Below are 16,481 nucleotides of genomic sequence, written 5' to 3' on the forward strand. Positions count from 1 at the left end.
TTCATGAGTAATCTCCTCCTTTACCTTGACCATATGATGCACTGTCTACACACTCAGCAGACGTGTGCACTCTAAGAATGCACTTGTGCCTTACGCATGTGCTTTTGTTCTATGATAAAGATTCCAACCCCTTTTTTGTGTCTCTAGAGTCTTTCCCAGTCTGTTTGAGAGCCAGGGAACACTGAGCAGGAGTCTCCCTCCCACCCATCTCTCTCTCTCTTTCTCTGAGGAAACCTCATCTTTACCCCTTATCAACTCTTAGTTCTGAAGGAGTCTACATAATCTGACCTACAGTTATCCATAGCATGACTCTAGGGAGAAAGATTTTAATTTTCACAATATCCACCACCACTACTTCTTAATACTTATTTCTTCAGCATTTTAGGTGAGATTTGTTTTTTACTGCAACAGCCTCCTCTATTTGGGCATCATAAAGCGAACATAATACTTCTTAAACACAATAAATACAACTACCTCTCATCTCGGTAATATTGTATGTGCTGTCTATCAGAATGTTTTATTCTTTCCTTACATATTTTCAAATTGTTTTTTTATAAATTATCATTGGTTTATAGGAGGCAGAAAACATTTTTGCTTTTATTTTCCTGTCTGCTTTAAGATGGCTGATCAAATGACCAAATTTAAACTGAATTCAAATATAATTTTTTACTATTGCTTAATATTTAATAGATTAAGACATAGAGACAACTTGTTTAAAGAAATACAAATAAAACTTCAAAAAGGTGTGGAAATTCTGACTTGCATTTGACCTGCACAGGAAGCAACATCCTAAATGTCTGTGCACTATCCTTTATAATTGTCCTCAGGAGGAGTCTTCATCCCTTGGGTTTAAGACAAAGGGACTGAAGAAACGGATGTTTGTCTGACCTCTTATTCAGTTTCCGTAGAAGGCTTGTCTTGTTTAATACTCTCAGGTTTCCACTATGCAATTCTCACTCCAGCTTCTTGTTTGCAAAACAAAACTCGCCTGGATCTATGTGGAGTTTAAACTAATTCCAAGTATTTAGGTTTTGCATAAAAATGATATCCTTTTTAATTGAGCTAAAAAATATAGGATAAATTTGTGAGTGAAGATGAGACCATTTAAATGCCGTTTATTTAACAATGTCATCATTTAAGCAAATACCTAAGGTTTTGCTTAATTAATGTAAATAATGCTGACCATTAGAAGATATAAATAAAGTGTTCTACAATCTCTAGAAACTGGAAGCAGATAAGTAATTGTCTGTGTCTAGAGCCTAGGACCAGGAATCGACTTCAAACCTCTCTCTCTCTCTGTTTCTTTCTCTTTGTCTCTCTTTCTCTGTCTCTGTCTCTCTCTCCAATTGTCTTCTTTAGAAATTCTGGAAAAAGAATGACTTCATTACTGAATCAGTTTTTAGAGCAAGAATGTTTTATCAGTGTTAAGTTACTCTAATTGTAGATACTGAGGATCTCCATATAGCTGAATAAATTATGACTCCACTCACCGCAGTAATAAAGGAAGCACAGTTGTGGGAACCTCCCTGTATTATTTACTCTTCCCATTGTTGTAACAAAATATCTGGCAGAATCAACTTAAAGATGATAGGGTTTACTATGGTTGGGGGTGGGGTACAGCCCATCATAACAGAGAAGGCACAGAGGCAGGGGTATGTGGCAACTGGTTTCATTGTACCCAGTCAGGAAGCAGAGAGAAATGAACACTGGCCCTCAGTTCACCTTTTCCTTTTTACCATTTTATTTAGTGAGGACTGCCTGTCATGGGATAGTGTCACCCACGTTCAGGGTGGGGCTTCCTTTATTGATTTACATCTCTCTGGAAATACCCAAACAGATATGCCCAGAAGTGTGTCTGGTAGGTGATTGCAAGTCTAGTTAAATTGGCAGTGAAGATTAATGGTCATATTTGGAAAGAAGGTGCTGGAAAAAATCTAGTATAGGAATAGGTCTTGGCATGAGTAGCTTTAAGAAGAGGAGAATGGAGCAAGGGTAATGTAATTGCCTAAGAAATAGCAATCAGATAACCAAGAGAGGAGAGCCTATTGTATTCTGAGAGTGTTGCAGTGACCTTATTGTCTGGACTAAGAATCTATGACATGATAGGCTGTATTTAATGTTACAAGATAGAGTGAGCTTGCCTGAAGTTGGAGTATCTGTGTATGACCAGTAGCAGAATTATAGCCTATCCTTGAGTACTAAGCTTCTGATTATTCAGGGGCTTCTTGTAGTGAATACTTGGTTTCAAGTGTCAGAAACTCAAGAGGTTTTTAGAACAAAGTAGATGGTGTGTGGTACATTCGAGCTAGGAAAGGACAGGTGTTTCGTGTTCAAAGATGGCTAGAATTCAGAAGAGGTGGTGCACATCTTTAATCTCAGTACTTGGGAAGCAGAAGCAAGGAGACCACTGAGTCTGAGGCCAACCTGGTCTACAGGATAGTAAGTTCCAGATGAGCCAGGGTTACATAATAAAGAGAAAAAGACAAACACAGATAGAAGTAGAGACTCAAACACTACCCCATCTAGCATTTCCTTTTCAATCTGAGTTGGGATCATTGGTGTGTACCTCTGGGATCATGGGTAGCCAGTGTTGGTATAACAAAATGTCTGAGGCTGGGTAATTTTTTAGCATAATATTTTATTAAGTCTTTGAAAATTTCATACTGTGATAACTATTATTGGTTGTCAACTTGACTATATCTGGAAAAAATTATAATCTAGAAATGGAGGGCACACTTGTTGATGACCCCAAATGTGTTTGTTTCTTGTTAATTTAATAGTTTACCCTTAGTAGAACACACAGCCTTTAATCAAATATTAAGAAAATTATCCCAGGGCTTTGCTAAAGTATACATTTGATGTGTTTATCATGGAAAATAGACACATTTATTGAAAGCAGTCAATTTGTTCAAAAATGAATCAACTTAGAAGTGAATGTAGCTGTGTTTCCTTACAGTTCTTTGTCTCTGGGTATTCTCTGTCACCTGGCGTCACAAAAGAAAAGTTAGCCAAATAAAAGTCACCAGCTAAGCTCCGTTTAACGCTCTCTACCCCCAAAAAGAACTGTAACTCCCAGGAGATGTTCCTATTTGAGATAGGCACTTCATAAACCAATTCATTTCTCTTGTTTGTTTTGATCAAATGTCAAATTTCCAGAACATAAAAACTTTTTCCTAGAAGTACCATCATAATTTCCTAATACTTTGTCAATGCTGTTAGCTAAGCGTCAGAAGAAAAATAGAATCAAACACTTTGCCCTTCCTAACAGCCTGTCTAAAATGAGTACAATCCCAGAACCCAAATGATTTGCTTTCATTGCTTTATTCTTGAAACGATGGCTTCAGGCAGAGCACCATGGTCCACCACCTAAGGCTCACATCATGAAAACTGCATGCTGCTGGTAATTAAGGATTAGCCTGGTAGCATCTCACATCTGTCTGAAAAGCTGTTGATGGATGAACAATGGGTGTAAAAGACTCAGCATCTTGCTTAGAAGGGTTTGCTATGCTTGCAATTACAGGTCGTTTTCAAAAGCACTACCTGCAAACAAAAGGATCAGTCATTCATCCATTGTCCCTTTTCCATGAAGTTAGCTTTTCTGAAAGCCGTATCCACCAGTTAACTGACAATGCTACTTCCTACAATGCCACCTCCCTTCCAATTGCTTTTTCTATGGATTAAAGACCGTTGCTATCATCACTTGAATTTATAGCCAGTTTGTTTAGAGACTATATATCCACTGAATGGTATTCTAGAATTACAAGTAAAATAGTGAGATTATGAGGGGTTCCTTCTCCAATTAATTAAAACCCTAATCATTTGCTAGGGTTATCATAATAAATTACCATTACTGGATGGTTTAAAATAGCACGTGTCTGCAGGCTACAATGCTATGCTGGGTATCTGCAGAGCTGTGATCCCTTGAAAAATCTACAAATCAGGATTTTCTCTTCCTCTTCCATCCTGGACAACAATTTTCAGCTATGGTGGTGTTCTACACCTCTGTCACCACAGGGCTGGGGTGTTCTTTTCCAAGCGACTGACCTCAAACCATTTTTTTCTTCACAGTAAATCATCCTATTTGATTAGGGTCCATGCAAATGGCCTCATCTGAACTCGATTATACTGTAGTCCTGTCAGCCCGCTTTTCATCTTATGGTTTCAGTTGAGGTCAACTGTGATCAAAAATATTACTGTAGTATAAATAGATTAATACAAATATAAATATTACTATAATATTTATAAATATTACTGTAGTATAATTATATGAGTATATGTATGCAATATATAATTAATCTATCTATCTGTCTGTCTATCTGTCTATCTATCTGTCTGTCTATCTATCTATCTGTCTGTCTATCTATCTATCTATCTATCTATCTATCTATCTATCTATCTATCTATCATCTATCTATCTATCATCTATCTATCTATCTATCTATCTATCTATCATCTATCATCTATCTATCTATCATCTATCTATCATCTATCTATCTATCTATCATCTATCTATCATCTATCTATCATCTATCAATATAGAGAGAGTAAGAACAAAGGACCAGCCATTCACATAGCATTTATTGCAATCCTGAGGAGCTATATTAAATAGCTCAATGCTCTGATGGACCTTCCACACTCTGGGGACTACATGGCAAGTTGCAGCAAATGGAAAATGCCAGGAATATGGGAAGCGATGATTGGACAACGCCAGTCAGCTTCTGGTGGTCTCGCATCATTCTAGAGTTGGCACAGTGATGTGGGATATCTCTATATGCTGCGAATATGTTTTATTACCATTGGTTAGTAAAGAAGCTGATTTGGCCTATGGGCAGGGCAGAATATAGCCAGGCAGGAAATCCAAACAGATACTGGGAGAAAAAAAAAAAAAGGCAGAGTCAGGAGATGCCAGCAGGCTCAGGGGAAGCAAGGATAATAAGCCATGAGCCTCATGTAAAAATATCAAATAATAAAAATGGGTTAAATTAAGTTGTAAGAGCTAGTTAATAAAAAGCCTGAGCTAATAGGCCAAACAATTTGTAATTAATATTAAACATCAGAGTGGTTTTTCAGGAACTGGCAGGCAGGAAAGAAACCTGCAGTTACAGCATAACTTTTCTGGTCTGGCTCTGGCACCTCCGTCTCTAGGGTCCACCACTGCTGCTCTTTGTCTGCTGTCACTTACTCATCCTGTTCCTTACTGCCAAGCTTGCCATGTTGACAAGCACATACTCAGAATCTAACTGAGACTGGGACCTTACTGCTCACTCTTTCTTTCTTTTTCTGTATGCAGATGCTCACTAAATGGTGGTCACATGCCGTGCTTGTTTCTTAGGGCTTTTACTGGCCACACCATATGATAGATAAGAAATTGGTTTTTTGTTTTGTTTGTTTTTCTATACTTAAGGAAGAACATATCTCCTTGCCTCTCAGTGCTAAATGAATCTTGAAATTTGATAAAAGTGCTCCTGGCATGCTTATTAGTTGGGTTGGAGGCAGTAAAATGATAATAACCGGTTTTCAATATGATAAGCACAAAATGAGCTGCCTATAGGAAAACATAGCTTGGCAATCTTACTGTGTTACAGTTTGAGAAGAAATACCCTGAGAGGTCCCTGTGCTGAAGGCTTGGCCCTCAGCGGAGAGTGCTATTTTCGGAGGTGCTTGAAATTTAGGAGGTGGCGCCTACCTGGATATAGTGGTTTCTGGTAGCATGTTCTCAGGAGTTCTCTCTTGCTAGGATCCCTTTGATTATCTGTTTTTTGCTACCAAGAGGCAGTGCCATTCTTCCAAATTTTTCTATAGATGCTTTTTCATCTCAGGCCAAAATGATGAGACCCGAGCAACCATGGCTGGACACCTCTGAACCAAAATAGTATTCCCTCCTTTAAAGGACTTTTAAAAAATGACATAGTAACAAGAAGTAAAAAAAAAAAATAGCAAAGCTGACTAGTAGGCTAAAAACATGGATCAGAAGAACTCTTGTTATCTTGCTAAAGACTAAAGTATACAGAGGTCAAAGCTGAACACTCCTCATATCAATGAACAAACCCTGCCCATGGCTTTTGCAAAACCTGCACTCAACACAGACCTCACGCTGCTGCAGGTGTTCACGTGCGTACTCGACGTTTTGTATATATTCTACCGTTGTTCCACATAAGCTCTTTTGATATGCCCAGTGATAAACAGAAAATAATCTCGGGGAAAGGGAAGTGGACCCCCGTTTCAAGCATCTTTCCTCAATTTGCCTTCTTGCTCACCCTCCCCACACAGAAGAACCGGTGATGAGCTTAATGCATTTGTCCTTGTCAAACGGAATGAGATCCAGGACATTCTGGAATGGATGCTTATGATTGCAGGGATTATGTTCAATGTCCTAGCTCCCAGGCACTCTGAAGCTGTAAGGATGACGAAGAAATTTGAAACTGTTTCTTTAAGGCGGGAGTCAAGGAGGGGAGCTGGTGTTTCTATTGTGGTTGCAGCCCAGGCTACAGTCTGGAGTCCAATTAGCAGAGAGCTTAGCAGGGGTTTTGTTTAGCTTAGCAACCGCCTGTGCTGCCCCAGGGGCCAGCCAGGGAGGGAATCTCCAGTGAGCTCAGGCCATAATCTGTGCACTAAACACTAGTCCTCTTCTTTATCTCCATGACCCTGGTCCCTTAGAGGTCTCAATACACTGTGGGACAGGAAGGATTACTACTTGCAAAGGGTGACCTGACTCTTGTGTCTTGGCCGCCACGGCCACCATTCACAACTTCAGCAATCTGTGGATCCACTGAAGAGGATCTGCCAGACCCCCGAGGAGCTAAACAGGTGCCTGTCGTAGAGAAAGAAGCCTCAAGGGCTTCTGTGTACCAGGACCCCAGGACCCTGCTTGTCTCAGGGCTGCCTGGTCCAGATCGCTGGGTGGTGGTGGATGGAGCCCTGCAGCCCAGCGTCTGGTATCTTTGACCTTCCGGTGGTGGCAGCAACGGTGGCCTATCCAGGACCAAGGCATGAAGGTCGCTGTGTTGGACCTGGGGTCTCTCTTTGCCAGGATTTTCAAGACCTCGGCGTCCTCTGCGGTCCCCAGCCACCCTGGAGGCTCCACGGCCACTGGATCAGAGGTCTCCGACTCCAGCGAAGCAGCGACGTTGACTCTGCTCCCATCTCTGCCTCCAGACATTACGGCCTCCCGGGAGCCCTCTATATCTCTGCACTCTGCCTTGCACCCCAGGAGCTCCGCAGTCACCCGCAGGGTGGAAGCAGTAGGGTGCCCAGGGTCTCTGCCTGGCAGCCCGGGAGCATCTAGAGTGCCCCTCCTAGGCCGTGGTAGTGGCTCTGCGGGCTCCATGGCATCAGTAGCTTTGCCCAGCCCAGGCACTGTCTGGGCGACCCTGCCCTCTGTTACTGTCCCTGTGGGCAGCAATAGCAGTGCAACCTCCAGTCCAAGGACCCCTCGCCCTCTACTGCTGGGTCCCGGAGAACGAGAGCCCAGTGCATGGATGGCCCAAGGATCTGTCCCCAAAACACTGTTTTTCACCCTGCCGGACATTGGGGAGGAGTGGGCCTCCGACAGCGACTCCCAGGAAGATCCAGAAGGGTGAGTCGCAGTCTGTCCATCCTCTTGATCCCCACCCTCTACCTGCTACGCAGGTCTTCCCAGGTTCATTTCCTCCCATTCCCAGACTTTCTGGTCTTTTCCATCACACTATGAGGAACTTTTCCGTAACATTCTCGGAGTAAACTTCTGTTAATGTGGAGAGGAAAAGAAGGGAAGGAAGGACTGTATGCTAGGTCTCTGCTACCAGAAGCGTTGAAATCTAGACTATGAGTTTTCACAGGGCTTTCTTCCAGAACAGGTCGCTACGACAGGAGGTGCTCAGGTGACCCACTACACCATTGCAGCAACGGATGGATTTTAAGAAACTGCCAAACAGCGCTTAAATAGTGTCTAAGGATCAGCCAATGTTTTTCTGATCCCAAGTGGAATGGCTTTCTTTTCCGTGACATCTAGTTAATTTACATATGCATCACATCATCTCTTACAAAGGAGACCTGTGATGCTTAGGATTAAGTCTCCCTGAGGTCTAGAGTTCCATCTTGGGATCCTGGGTTACTACAGAAACATGGGCTGACTTCACCATAAATGGGAATTGGAGGCTACTTTCCTCAGCAAATGCGCGCGGCGCGCGCACGCGCGCTCACACACACACTAACACACAAACGCCCCCTTTAAAATCAAAAGCACAATGAACACATCATTCTTACAAAAAATCTAGACTCCAGAATTACAGTGGATTCTTTTTTTTTTTTTTTTAGGAGAAGAGCATATCGCTGTTTTTAAGTGCATACAATTTTTTTTTGTTGTCGTTTTGAATGCTTATAAAAGAAAAGTAAAATTCCAGATCCCAGCAGCTCCTTTTCAAACAGGTTTCGGCAAGAAGAGTTGGGTGGTATAGCTCAGGTGTTTGCCATCGTCACCTAACGTCCCTACTAAATCAAGACTGATTCTAATTCCTTCACAGTATAAAAAGGTACAGTTCACAAAAGTGCCTGACATCCTTGTCGATGCTTAAGCCAGGAATTGTGCCATGGTAACTTAAGTCATTTATTTGAAATACTACATTACAAAATTTGTTTGCCAACCAATCCCCACCTCGAAGGAAAAGCAGTTGCACTTGGAAAGCTGCTCCAATTACCTAAGGAATTAAGCCTTTTGTTATTAGCAACTGGTCCTTAACAGTCATACAATTAATGTTTTATGAGCAAACAGACCTATACAATGACCTTAAACTTGAGGCTTGGTGCTTTTAGCAACTAGACACTGAAACCGGCAGAAAAGCCAGGAAAGGAAGTGTCTTTAACCTTGATTCATGCACATTGTTATTCATATTTGTATTTTCCAAGACCTTTACAATAACCGTTGTTTTTAATAATTGTGCATTTGGTGTGATTTGCAGAAGTTAATCTGATTAGCAAATGCGTTAAATTTTACTGAAAGAGGAGAAATTGAGTTCTAGTTGCTTCCGGAAATAAAATGCATTGAAGGTGTATTTTTTTTTGTCAAAAATCTTCCTTATGTTACACCTACACTTTATAGCTGAAGCCAAAAATCTTGACAGGCAGACAAGAGATAAACCTAAGCCTCTAATTTTCTCTGTAGATATAAAATTGCTTCTTTCTTTCCACTTCTCAGTAAAAGGCAGAAATGAAGAGGAACGGGCTGACGTATCACGCATTTTTCCTTTACATTATTTGTAAAACTGTGGTTGAGCTAGCGGTTAGTCTCCTGCTATATCTTGAAAAAGCAAGTTTAGGTATTTTCCTATGTAATAGTCTGCTAGTCTGCACATATAGCACACGTATGTAACAACATCCACATGATATAGAACTGGGATCCTTTCAAGTTACATAGTAGCGACAATTCACCCAAACTAGTACAAAATTTTAGTGCACATATTGGAGTCCAATTGAGATTGATTGAATCAAATCCATTTTTTTTTAAAAGAAGCCCAACAATATTAAGAGCTATTTACCTCACTCAACTCACTTTTCCTTCCATTGATTCGGAAATAATGATCTCCAGTCAAAGATACTGTAGTGATTAAAAGAGGCAATGTATAATATAAAAGTCACTAGTCCGGTGTCAGCTTTCACAGGTGAAGGCTTCCCTGTGCCTGTGGAACCTTTGGGCATGCTCACATGCATGGATAATGGATATTGCTGGTATTTCTGGGTATTATTCTCATCTTCCCACCTTTTGCTCATCCCAGTCTCTGGTCTCTGTTGGTTTTGTCTCCAACCTACCTTTTCACTTCTAACACCCCTGGCATAGACACACTCCATAAATGGCTACAACTATTATTTCAGAATGTTCAGTATTTTGAATATATCATTTATCACACACAGTATCCTTTGTACAGAGTAGAGTTTTTTTTGCTAGTCTTCAGTGGAAGTTATTATATTATTTTCCAAACATGAACTTTCAACCGATAGATTACAAATACCTGATCTGCAGGAAGTTAGACTTTAATTGTCAGACGACAAAAAAGACAAATGTCCAAGAGCACAAAGCCAAGGCAAGAGGGGTGCGCATAAATCAATAGGACAAGGAAGGCATTAGGGACCTGAATTTTTTTTTTTTTTTACAAAAATATAAAATCGGGGCATATATTTATTCAGGATTTGGGAGTACATTTTAGGGGACTAAAGTTGTGAGACAAAGCACCGGGGTGCAGAATAACATGCCAGGGGGGAAGATGACATTACCAGGAGCCAGCTTTTGTGAGGCGCTTAGAGAGAAACCAAGGAAATCCTTGGCTACCAGGTTGTGTTCAGTTAACATGGGAAGAGTGACCGAGTGTGCTCTCGCAGAGAAGCGGCACCAGCAAGGCCCACGGTGTCGATGTCTAGAGATATGGAAGGGAGGAGTTTTCAAAAAAACCACAAAGAGAGCCAGGGAGATAGCTCAGTGCGTAAGTACACTCATGGTGCAAGACTGAGGAGCTGAGGAGTTCGTATCCTAGGACTCATGTAGAAAAACCAGGACCGGGCCAGAGACAGAAGGATGGTAGGGACTTGCTGGCGGCCAGCTTTGCCCCAGGTTCAATGAGAGACTGCGTCTCAAGGGAATAAGACAGACTGATAGGACACCAGTCACACGTGTGCATACCACACAGGTACATAGAGGAGGAGGAAGAGGAGGCCACTGTCCACACTGGAAAGGGATCGATATAAAGACTGGAAATGGATATAAAGACTTGAGTATGCCAACTGTTACACAGCCTGGCAACACAGGAAAAACCAAAGGAAGCTAGAGTAGAAACTGATGATATTTCCTGTTCAGGAGGAGCATGTCATTAACAAGAAGGTGGTGGACACAGAAGAAGGGGGTGTGTCCAGAAGATGGGGAATTCATTTTGTGATGGATCTTGAAGGCTTAGGTAAATACCTAGATGAGCTTGGAACTTATGAGACAAACTTGGAAGAAAGGTGAGGTCTGGATTTAGACAGCCTTCTAAGTAGCTGACGATAAATACACATAAATTATGTATTACCCGATAATTGCATTATATTACACAAAATACTTAACATTCTTTATTTTGTGCCTGGATATGTTAAGATCTTCTGAAATGAGAAGGTCCCTCTGTCTCGCTTGACCAATATTTCTCTAGTTACCTCTGTCCACAAAAAGAACACAGACTGAAAAAAAGCATTTGTAAACTCCAGAGCAACTGACAAAGTAATTTTTACTGATTCTCATAATGAAATCTTTTAAATCATGTTTTGTATTCTCTTACCACATTATTTTCTCATTAACTCATTTGTTACATTCTTAAGGTATCTGCAATGAATTGAAAACTTTTCTTTATGCACTCATCAACAATAATATTTTCAATCGCTCAGTGTCCATTGGGTAACTTTTAAAGATTTAAAAAGAAACTTGATTGCCCATGTTATACCCAGCCATACTCAAGGCAATTTCAACTGGATTGTAAATATAAGGAATAAAAATTATATTATGAATCTTCCAGAACAGCGGTTCTCAACCTTTCACAGGGGTTGCGTGTCAGACATCCTGCATATCAGATATTTACACTACAATTCATAACAGCAGCAAAATTACAGTTATGAGGTAGCAACGAAAATAATTTTATAGTGGCGGATCACAAGTTGAGGAACTGTATTGAAGTGCCATAATATTAGGAAGGCTGAGAACCACTGTTCTAGAAGAAAGTTTCCAACAATCATGTCTGGGGATAGTTAAACCTTGCTTTACTAACAGGTCAAAATAACTCCTAGCTGAAATCATGAAAGATTCATAAACTGCACTATAAAACTGGAAAAAGTCTTTTAATGAAAGAGACCTCTAATGGAAGTTTTTTTAACTACCCCAAATAACTCTTGTCAGGCCATCTAGCCCTATAATTGTGATTCATTGCCAGAAATAGAGTCTGCTAGAATTTCTTTTTGGGTTGAATTAATGTTTGTTCCAGCCTTACCTAACATCTCTCTGAAAGAGAGTAAGACAGAGACCTAACTTGTTACTGGGTAAGGGTTTGAAGCAAAGATCAAGGTACCACTCACAGCAGGGGCTATTAATACTTTTAGAGTGGCTATCTCAGTACAATATCATATTCCAGCTTCACCTAGTTTTATATATGTATATGTATGTGTATGTGTATGTGTATATGTATATATGTGTGTGTGTGTGTGTGTGTGTGTGTGTGTGTGTGTGTATGGGTATTTTGTCCAGTGTCTTAGGTAGGCTTACTATTGCTGTGCTGGAAAACCATCATCACTAGGGGAGGACAGGGTTTGTTTCATTCACAGTTCCATGTCACAGTTCATTATCAAAAACAGTGACTCAAGGCAGGAACTCAAGCAGGGCAGGAATCCAGAGCCAGAAGCTGAGGCAGAGGCCATGAAGGAATGTTCCTTAGTGGCTGGCGGCCTCTCCATGGCTTGCTCACAGAATCTGCTTTCTAATAGAACCTAGAACCACCAGCCCATGGATGGCACCACCCACATCAATCACAAATTAAGAAAATGCTCTACAGCTGAATCTTTCGGAGGCATTTTTCTCAGGTGAGGCTCCCTACCTTCAGATGACTCTCACTGGTGACAAGATGACATAAAACTCGCCAGCACAACTGACCCTTTGTCAGCTTCCTGATGCAGAAGCTCATTGCTGCTAACCTTTCCTTTCTTGTTCTTCCCCAAGGTCACCCAATAATATCAACATTACAAATAAACATTCCAAATTTTAAAAGCCAACCGTCTTTTAAACTTCAAACACCCTAAACTACTCAGTTTTTTTTTTTCAAATCTAAAGTCTTAAAAATTGAGTCTTTCAACTGTAGGCTTCTGTCAAATGAAAAATAACTTAATTACTTCAAGAGAGAAGAACTAGGGCGCAGTCACAATCAAAGCAAAGCCAAACCAAACTCCAAAAGTGTAAATAACTCAAGGTTCAGTTAAGTGCGACTTATTCACGATCGTATGGGCTACTCCAAAGGGCTTGATCACCTCTCTGGCTCTACCCTCTGTAGCACACACAGCTTGTCTCCCTAGGCCTAGGTAGGTTTGACACCATTGCTGATCTTCTTAGTGGTACTGGCATCTCCTAAAATGTTGGGGTCCCTTGCTGCAACTGGGCTGCACTTTCACCAATAGGCTTCTCCACGGCCTTCTTCAGAGACCCCAGCCCTGCCACACAGCGCCAAGCCTCAGCTTCTCTCCATGACCCCTTCATGCCTTCAAAACCAGTGCCACCCGGGTGACTCACACTACCAAGTTCCACTGCCAGCATGAGGCACAACCTTCACCACCTCCAGAACACAGCTCCTGTGTGTTCCCTCTGAAGCTTCACAAGTCAGGCCACCATGGTTTGCAATGTTCTTAATATTTTTTTTTCCAAGCTCCTACAGAACAGCTCACGGAGCTCTCAACACTCAATGGCATTTCCAGCCCAATGTTCCAAAGCCCTTCCATAATCTTCCCCAAAACATGTTCAGATCTGTCACAGCAACACCCCACTATCCTGATACCAACATGTCTTCATTAGGGTTACTATTGCTATGACGAAATACCATGACGAAAGCAACTTACTTCACCATCCCATGTAACAGCTCATCACTAAAAGCAGTGGGAACAGGAACTCAAGGGGGAGCGGAGCAGGAGCTAGAGGTACGAGCTGGTGGAGAGGCCATGGAGGAATATTGCTGACGGACTTTCTCAGCATGGCTTGCTCAGCCTGCTGTCTTATAGAACTCAGGACTGCCCAAGGATAGCACCACCCACAACGGGCTGGACCCTCCCCCATCAGCCACAAATTAAGAAAATACTCTGCAGCTGGATCCTACGGAGGCATTTTCTCAACAGATAATTCTAGTTTTTATCAGCTTGATGTAACATTAGCCAGCACATCCACTTGCCACGTGTGTGCTCTGCGTAAGATGGCCAGAACAGAGTATTAGACCCCCTGGAACCAGAGCTATGGCTGACTTTAAGAGGCTGTGTTGGTTCTGGGAATCAAACTCTGGTTTCCGACAGAGCAGCCAGTGCTCTTAACTGCTAAGCCTTCTCTTCAGCCATTCTATTATGCTACATTTTGATTAAAGAAACTTCATTAAATGCATCCTACTTATTTCTGAAAATCAAATCATCACTGGTAGGAAAGAAAATTTTTTTCAACCCAGGAAGTGTGATGGCACATGCCTCTGAGACTAGTTTTGGGAGGCAGATGCTAGGATATCATGGTTTGTGGCCAACCTAGGAAACATAAATGAATGAAGTTTCGTAAAGTCTGATTTTTTTTTTTTTTTTGTGGGGTGTGTGTTGCTTTTGAGACAGGATTTCAGTGTGTTTCACAGACTGGCTTCAAGCCCCCCATCCACCCAAGTGCTAGTACTGGATGGATGGATGCAAGCATCTGTTCTTTTGTAAAATTTGTTTTTATTTTGTCTTCTATTATGGAGAAAAAACCCTCAAATTATTTTACAATACTTGGTCACTTTGAATTCCAGCTTTCCCTTCTTATAATAGCTCTTGTAGATTTGCTCAAACTTTTACGAATCATGAATATTTATGGGCTTATATAAAAGGAAAGATGACAACTCCAGCGAACTCCTCAACACTATTAATAAGTGATTCCACGGATCCTTTTCTGCTTGGCATTTAAAGTCCTCGTTTCTCACCTACTCTGTTCTGTGCTGGCGAGACACAGTAAGGCAGAGTTGTAAGAATGTGTTGAGTGTCAGAGCCACAGCTAATTAATCTTTAAGTTGGCTTTGCAGCTGTGTGGGATCAGGGTCCATGTGCTGCTGTTGAGGGGTTTGGATAATGTGTGCTTCCCTCTTGTTCACTCGTTTCTAACATGCGTATTGGTAATGATTAATCAGGTGTCTTTATTACTTTCCGATTGAATTGCGCTGATAAAACTCCACGGCCAAGGCACCTCATAAAAGAGAGCATTTAATTTGAGGCTTCCGGTTTGAGAAGGTCAGAGTTCATGATGGCTTCAGGGACAACTGGGGACTCATATCTTGATCCCCAAGTAGGAGGTGGGTAGTGGTGGGGAATGGCACAAATGTTTTGAACCCTTAAAGTCTGACTCCAGTAACACTCCTGCTCCTACAAGGCCACCTTCACGTCATTCCCAAACAACCACACCAACCGGTGACTAAATATTCAAAATTGGGGACCTACGGAGCCTTTCTCATTCTGACCACTACAACATGTGTAATATCCTGCATTGTTCCTAGACTTCTTTCAAGTTGGAGATACTCTGACAGCTGGGAGCTCTGTCTATATGCATATATATATATGTATATATATATATACACATATATATGTGTATATGTGTGTGTGTGTGTGTGTGTGTGTGTGCGCGCACGCGTGCGTGTGTGTGTTGTCCTGGAACCAGTTCTTGTAGACCAGGCTGGCCTCAAACTCACAGAGATCCACCTGCCTCTGCCTCCTGAGTGCTGGGATTAAAGGTGTGCACCACCACCGCCCACCTGGGTGGTATATTTTTAAATTGCAATAAATACACATATCAAAAATATCATTTTAAGCCAGGCGGTGGTGGCGCACGCCTTTAATCCCAGCACTCGGGAGGCAGAGGCAGGCGGATCTCTGAGTTCGAGGCCAGCCTGGTCTACAATAGCTATTTCCAGGACAGGCTCTAGAAACTACAGGGAAACTCTGTCTCAAAAAAAAACAAAAAACAAAAAAAATCATTTTAACCATTTTTAAATGTAATTAGGGAGTTGGCTAGATTTTAGTGTTGTGTGACTACCATCGCTAACATCCCTCTCCACATCCCCCTCCCCTCCTCTCCCCTCTCCCCCCTCCCTCTCCCCCGGAAGCACCATTCTGCTTCTTCCTCTGCCTCACAGTTGTAGAACTATGTGCCACATTTTCCTTTTCTGTCTTACTTAGTTTACTTAGCATCATGTTTTCTCAACTCTAGTTTACATTTTTTGCGTTCACTGTATGTGCTAAACAGAACATAACGGATTCATGAATGTGAAGCAGGAGCGTGGTGGCGGGGGCAGATGACCTCTGTCATGTTTCATGACAAGCACTTCAAGGTTAGCACCCACGTGTTTGGTGTCCTGAGATGCCGTGGATGGTAGACACACCCCAACCTCCCAGTTGAAACAAGAAAAGTGGTGGCCTTTATTTTCCATGTCCAACCTCTTAAGCATTTGGTGGTTGTCAGCTAGAAATAAAGCGTTAAGTAAAGTAATATTTGAAATGTTTCCAGGCCTGACTTGGTCTAGGTGCTGTCTGTGCACAGTGGAGGAAGAGTGGACTCTCACTTCTCATGAGGCAGGAAGCAAACACCAAGAGCCCAGCCACCCCTGGAGTCTTGTAAACTTAAGTTCTCCTTTCGGCTTTGCTCAGCTAAGGGCCCCACAGCAAGAAGAGGAACTTCTGTGTTCTCTCAAGCGTACTTTTCCTGAGCCCGGCGTATTCCCTAGCTATCCTGGCCTGAT

General features: G+C 41.8%; 1 protein-coding gene across 1 annotated transcript in view; it reads left to right on the forward strand.

Moving 5' to 3' along the window:
* Positions 1–6,989: 6,989 nt before the first annotated feature.
* Fam149a (family with sequence similarity 149 member A) overlaps positions 6,990–16,481 on the forward strand; it is a 41,068-nt gene continuing 31,576 nt past the window's right edge. Inside the window, exon 1 of the mRNA XM_038324827.2 lies at positions 6,990–7,576. Within this exon, the coding sequence (XP_038180755.1) occupies positions 6,990–7,576 (587 nt within the window). The remainder of the gene's footprint in view (positions 7,577–16,481) is intronic.

The sequence above is a fragment of the Arvicola amphibius genome, chromosome 4 (genome assembly GCF_903992535.2).
Source record: "Arvicola amphibius chromosome 4, mArvAmp1.2, whole genome shotgun sequence".
In the NCBI taxonomy this organism is placed as follows: Eukaryota; Metazoa; Chordata; class Mammalia; order Rodentia; family Cricetidae; genus Arvicola; species Arvicola amphibius.